Genomic DNA, 6,461 nt, shown 5'->3' with positions numbered 1-6,461 from the left:
TGTCACCCTGCACCCAGCAGCTCCCCTCTGCCTGGCCCTGGCCTCGAGCAGGTATCTCCTCCTCCCAGGGTTTTGGAGCGTGTAGTCCAGGAAATTCAGTAAGAAAAGATTAAAAAGGAGAGGCTTTGATGCTGAGTCGAATTAGGTCATTTCTTTTAGTTTTTGTTCCTCTTGAAAAATTCAAAAAAAAAAAAAAAAAAAAAAGGAAAAAGAAATTAAAGTCCAACTTGCTGATTTCTTGTTTCTCTGTCGTCTGCGTGAGAAAGTCCTGTTTGGCCTCGCTGTCCCCTTCCAACCCCTCCGAACACCACCCGACCCCAAACCCCACCAGCCACTCAGCATATCATGAGTCCTCGACTCCTCGGAGTCCCTTTGCCTCCCACAGCTCCAGGCCTGCACCTTCCCTCACCGCCCCTTGGACTCCCCGTACGTGTTGCGCAGCATGGAGACCATCTTCTCCTCACAGGTGACTTTGGTGTCCTTTAGGATGCTGTACCAGACCATGCCGGGCGGTCGGACCTCTTCGCTGCGGCAGAACAAGTAGGGCATGGTCTCGGTGCGGCTCTGGATGTAGGCACTGCGTAGCAGGGTTGAGCAGTGGCTGCTGACCTTCTCCAATCTTCTGAGGATCAGGTGAGCCTTCCTGGATGGGGACAAAGAGATGGGGACAGAGCAGTGTGGGCAATGCATGTGGGAGAGCAGGAGATGGGACTTCTGCATTCCACTGCCAGCTCTGTCCTGTGACAAGAACTCATGAGACATATTGCCTGACATTGTCTTTCCTGTTTCAAGTGGAGAGAAGCTCTGTTTCGGTCAATATTTCTAGATTTATCTAACATTACATAGCACCAGGGCACCAGGGCTGGAAGGACCCCAGGTCTGACTCATTAGAGCAGTTTGTGTGCCCTAGAGACACTCTGCCCCTGACTGGAGCATCTGCTGGCCCCATGCACCTTGGTGAGACCCCCCAGCACCTTACTGCTCCTGACTGATGAGTCCAGCTCTCCCTTTCCTGTTTTCCCAAGTCTCCAAGAGGCAAATGGCCCAAAAGGACTGACACTAGATGAGTGAGGAAAAAAAGCACAACACATTAAGACAAAACAAAATAAACCCATAAGAAACCAAGAATCCCCTCGTGGGAGTCTGCAAAGTGCTAAATCAAACAAAGGGAGGGAAGAGGTTTTACTTCAGTGGTCTGAAAGTCTCAAGATCACAGATTATTTCCTCTCCCTCTGGTGCCACAGGAAAGCTCTGGATTCAGGACTAGGGGATTTCACAGTTCCTGCAGGAATGTAAATTCCTGATAATGATATGTCAGGGGCAGCACTGTCAGTCAGTGAGGTATAAACATGGGGATTATATGATTATGAAAGCTGAGTGGTGTTGTAGCTCGGGCTGTGATCTCCCAGCTGGGGAGGGGGGAGTGCCAGGAGCCTGATGTCTAGGGATGGGATGCCAGGGAAAGGCTGGTCAGGGTCACCCCAGTGCCAGAGCAGAGGGCAGAGACAGCAGCAGGAGCCAGGAGGGCATCCTGGCATCCCCAGCCAGCTACAGAACTCTCCCTCCAGAGCAGGAAGACTGGATGAAAGGCTGTGAGAAACCACTGCTCCTCCAGGGAACTGGGGTGATGGACTCTGGGCTGGTTTTGAGGGCAAGGGATGAGCAAAGGGAATTAGCCCTTCCTGGACAACACTCCATCACATCCATATATGGATTTAATCTGTAAAAACAAGCCAGACTGGGCAATCTGAGCCTCATTAGCTACACACACACACCTGTAATAATGATGTCATGGGCTCAGCTGTGCCCAGCTCTGGCACAATACCTCTACTCACACTACTCCATAGCAGCCACCTGACCTTCTAAAGCATCTGGTGCTTCCACAGGCAGTGGAACACGCTGCCAAGAACAGGTTCTTCGCTGCTGTACCTCTATTGCTAAGGAGTTACAAAACTCCACAATGGCATTAGATGCTTTCAGTGAAGACTGACTGATTAAAGCTCAGCTCAGCAGCAAACCAAAGCCTCCAGTGACTGTCACTATAGTTAACAAACCTCAACAAATCACAGTCAATGCTGCTGGAAGGGACCAAAATTCATAACCTCTGCTGCTGGGATCAACCTGCCTTGATGTATTTCTGTCTGACTTGTTCCTAGAGGCAAGAGCTGGAGTTTCTTTCACTGTTCACCCATCCTAACACTGAGAAACTGTTTATAAACATCTGCATTGATTCTCCCTTTATTTTTCAGGGAAGGCTGAGCAAGCACAGGACCCACAGTTAGGTCATAGGATGGACTTCTACGTGAGCCAACCATGCTCAGGAGGAGATAATTTAGCCAGAATACCCTCCTCCTCCCAAAGGAGAACTCTCATCTCTCTAAAGTCACAGCTCCATGGTCACCCTGATTTATTGTAAAGCATCCCCAAAGGGAGTACTGGCCCTCCCACAGCCCATTTTCTTGTGCTTGTATCCATAGACTTGAACTTGTGCTGAAATAGGGAAATTGTCCATCCAAAGGCCAAGCAAGCAACCCATGGATTTTCTCTCCAAACTAGTTCCCATTCCAGCTTGCCACAAGGCCATTCCCAACCACAGCAAGAGAGGAGTAAAGATGAGTGGCCATAAACACCTTTGAGGCAAACTCCTATGGTGGGTAACCATGACTTGCGCCAACAACACAAGAAGTGGATGTCCCAGCACACACCTACATGTCTGCAGGTCATGTTCTGCTCTTCCTCTCCTCCCTTCTCACCACTTCCCTTTATCCTACCCTCACCCACCTCTCACCTTTCTCCTGCACAACCTGCCTTTGCCTCTATATCCCTTGGCCTTTTCTACGTTCTCATTTTCATTACTTGCTCCACCATACTTTCATGATCTTCTGGATTTTGTTAGAACTCACCTTGCTGTCCTTGCTTCCTGATATATACTTGGGTTCCTTGTCCAAGCAAATATTACTATGTGTGAGAGGCAGCTCAAGGATGGCAAGAAGTCCAGGGGTCAAACCACACTAACCTGCTGATGTCTCCTGTGCCAGAGACTGTGCTCCTTGTGGAGCTGATCTCCACATACCTGCTGCATCTGCAGCTGTGCTCAGCATAGTCAATCCCAGGAAAGAACCCATGGAATGCAGCACATGATAGGTTGGCTCTATGAGGATGCTGAAACCCACCAAACTGTGGCCACAGAGGAGACAGGGTAATGGGGGATTGGGAATCAACCCCTCATTTTTGATGTCCAGTGCCAAAGCCCCAGTTTTGATGGGTTTCACCACTTTGAGTCATTTATTTTAGTGGGGTAATGAAGTCATGTGCAAATGTTAGATTTAGCTTTCGGCTGTCAGTTGTTCCCTCTTAAAAAAAAAAAAAGAGAAAGAGAGACAGAGAGGGGGAGGGGAGGGGTGAGAAAGAGAGAGAGCCTTTCTGGTCAAGACTGGGTAATAAATTACAGGAGCAGTTCTTGGGCTGCCAATTTAACACCATAAATCAAGCCCTGGGTATTACCCAAGTGCTCCCTGCGGAGGGTTGTCGGGTCAGAACGACCACCTTTTCAAATACTGGAAATGAAATCTTCCTAAATGCTGACCAACCTCATCCCTGCCAGAAACAGCAATTTATTGCCTTATTAAAGGGCAGGAATTGGGAGGGACAGAAGGGGAGCGAGAGAGGGGGGACACACTCTCATGGCTGCCTGTGGCCAGACCCCAAGCTCTTAGTCCCTAAAGGGATGAACAGACCCTCTCTCCCCTCACCCCACAGTCCCTGTGTTGGTGTGGACTAACAGTGTCCCCCCACCTGCCACGTGTCCAACACAGAGATGGTTGGTTTGGTGCCAGCTAGGGACCCATTCTGGGCTTCACTTAGGTGATGGATTTAGGAGGTCACAGCACAGTCACAAATGATGAAGAGGGGGATTTAAAAATAGTGACGGCTCTCTATGCAGCCACTTCTCTCTGTGGTGCCTTGTGGCATGGTGGGAGAGAGGAAAAGGAGGGGGACAGGTGTCTGCTGCTGGGGCACTTTCCAAGGGCTCGTGCAAAAACCAGTGGCCCCACTGCAAGGGAATGTGGTGTGGTGATTGCATGGAGGACAGGGCACTGAGGTCCCTGGTTGCCAGCCCCAGCTCTGCAAGGATGTGCCCAAGAGCAGAAGATATGTTGCCAGGGGTGATCCCATTGGGATGTCCATCCCCCAGCTGCACAGGGGACAGTGATCATTCACTTTGGTGGCTGGTGTGGGATGAAAACATATCAAGAGGCAGCCAAACCGTGCCCTATCTCACCTAGGAGGAAAGTACTAAAAGAGAACAAACTAGCATAAAGAAGGAAAAAAGAAATGATACCTGGACTGGAGGGAAGGGTGAGATTCCTGGGACTGCAGGGAGAGGGTGGCTGCCAGGCTGCTGTGTTTCCATATGGGGTGATTGTGTCATAAATTCAGATTTTTCCACTCTACTGAGAACTGACCTGGGTCTGTCAGACCCTCGTGTGGGAGGACAATGAGTCCAGGACTTGATGGCCTCTTATCACAGCCTCCCATCAGAACACTGCATTCCCTCATGTACCAGAAGGCAGCTGCTCTGGAGATGTACTTCATCTCCTGCGACCGACCCAGCTGCCTGCCTGGGTGACTGGCTGGAGCAGAGGACAGTTTGTGAGCCCTGGGCTGATGCCACAGGCTGACTCTGTTTTTGCTGATAGCCACAAGTAGGGACATGGAGAGAAGATGTTAACTTAAATTACTCGTTCTGCCTCCTCCTAAAAGCCAGGCCCTGCTTGCAGTGGTCATAAGAGCCATCCTGAAAACACAGTAAGAGAAGACAATAGCTACATCTCCCCAATGCTGTGTCAGGAAGCACACTGGCTGCACAGATCCAAAGGTCTGGCTGCACAGTAGCATTAAACCTTCACTGGTTTAGACAGATTCTTCTGTCTTGTTGGAACAAATGAAGTCTTTGAGATTTGGTGTCTGTGTGAGGAATGGGGGGAGCAGGAAAGGGGCTGTTGTTGCTAGAGGAGACGAGCAAGATGAGGCAAGCCAGGTGCTGAGATGCTGCTGACCACAGAAAGTCCTGGTTTAGGGCCACCTATGAGCTAAGTTTTTAATGTCTCCTTAATGTAAACGGTCTGGTTGGGACATCTGGCTGTCAGTGTGTCTTCTAGCCAGCAGCTGTTTGCAGTAACCTGTGGCTTTCATGGAAACTGGGCTCACGAGGACTCCAGTGTGATGTATTTATTACACAGAGGCAATCAACTTCCCTCTTGTCGCTCAGTTTTATGAGTGAACATTTACTGTGAAGCTGAGGCTCATCTGATAAACATTTCGAGGTACGAAAATGAACGTCCCCCTGGGAAGGAGAGCAGTCTGTCAATTAAAATCATGTTACGAGATGGCTTCTCTTGGCAAAAAAAGAATCCTCACTGCCTCCTGCTCTGTCAGTGCCTCTGTTTCTGTCCAAGCTCCCCGAGAAGCCAGGCTGGGTGGCAGAGCTTTGCTCTTGTCACAAGCCTGGCACTGGCTGCTGTGGTGTTTATAGATGCTTCCCCTTGGCTGCAAGTCACATATTTTTCAAGTACAGAACAGGGGCATAGGAGCACTGCTAGGAGCTTCTCTGGCTCAGTGAGGACAACAGGCAGCAGCCAAATCGACCACTGACTCCAGATGTATCTGGGTACTGAGACGGGCAGCACGGGCAATTTAAATGTCACCTTGCAAGACTTGACACAGGTATCAGATTAGAGAGCATCCTTCAGGGGGTTGGATCTCAAGTAACAGGGGAAATAAGGATGTGTAAGAAGAGGCTGATGGTTCCCAGGGATTTAGAGAGAGAGGAACAATTGCAAAGGACAAACAAGTCTGCAGTGTCATCAAAGGAGGAGGAAGACAGTGGGAAGGATGAGAATGGCTCTGTGCCAGAGGCTAATGAACTACCAAAGAAACTATGACCAAGGTCATCTCTGGAGGAGGACAAGCCCCAGGCCAGCTTGGATTTATGTCCAAGAGGGGTGTAAACTGTTGTGAGGAGTTGTCATCCTGGTATTATGGACAGAACCTCAGCCTCATCCTACAAGCAGAGAGAAGCATGGGGGAGAGACAAAAAAACTTTTCTAGGCCTAAATTACACCCCTTTCCTCCTCATCCCTGAGTGTTTCCTAGCACCCAGTTCATCTGCAGCATCTCCTGCCTGGTTCAGGCTGGGTGATACAAACATTTATCTGAAGCTGCCAGGTGTCCCACCAGCATTCATCCAAAGACCAAGCAGGGCCTGGTGACCCAAGGGGACACAGGACAGCTTGGTGAATACCAGAAAAGGACTTCTCTTAGCTACAAGGAGGAGGCAGTAGGGCCACAGTGGCCAAGCAGAGGGGTGCTCAGGGCATGGGACAGGGTAGGATGCAGGGAAGGGACAGGTACCTGGGCCCCAGCTCGTCCTCACTGCGCCAGACGAAGTCTCCAAACTT

At 50.0% G+C, this 6,461-nt stretch overlaps 1 protein-coding gene across 1 annotated transcript in view; it reads right to left on the bottom strand.

Annotated features, from left to right (window-relative positions):
* Positions 1-367: 367 nt before the first annotated feature.
* LOC103804019 (astrotactin-2-like) overlaps positions 368-6,461 on the bottom strand; it is a 91,787-nt gene continuing 85,693 nt past the window's right edge. The window contains 2 exon segments of the mRNA XM_009076605.1: positions 368-643; positions 6,415-6,461. The exon segment at positions 6,415-6,461 is cut by the window's right edge and continues 25 nt beyond it. Coding sequence (XP_009074853.1) covers positions 406-643; positions 6,415-6,461 — 285 coding nt within the window. The 3' untranslated portion in view covers positions 368-405.

This window comes from Acanthisitta chloris, unplaced genomic scaffold (assembly GCF_000695815.1).
Source record: "Acanthisitta chloris isolate BGI_N310 unplaced genomic scaffold, ASM69581v1 scaffold11436, whole genome shotgun sequence".
Lineage (NCBI taxonomy): Eukaryota > Metazoa > Chordata > Aves > Passeriformes > Acanthisittidae > Acanthisitta > Acanthisitta chloris.
The sequence above is the reverse complement of the archived record's forward strand: the minus strand, read 5'-3'. Positions and strand labels throughout refer to the sequence as shown.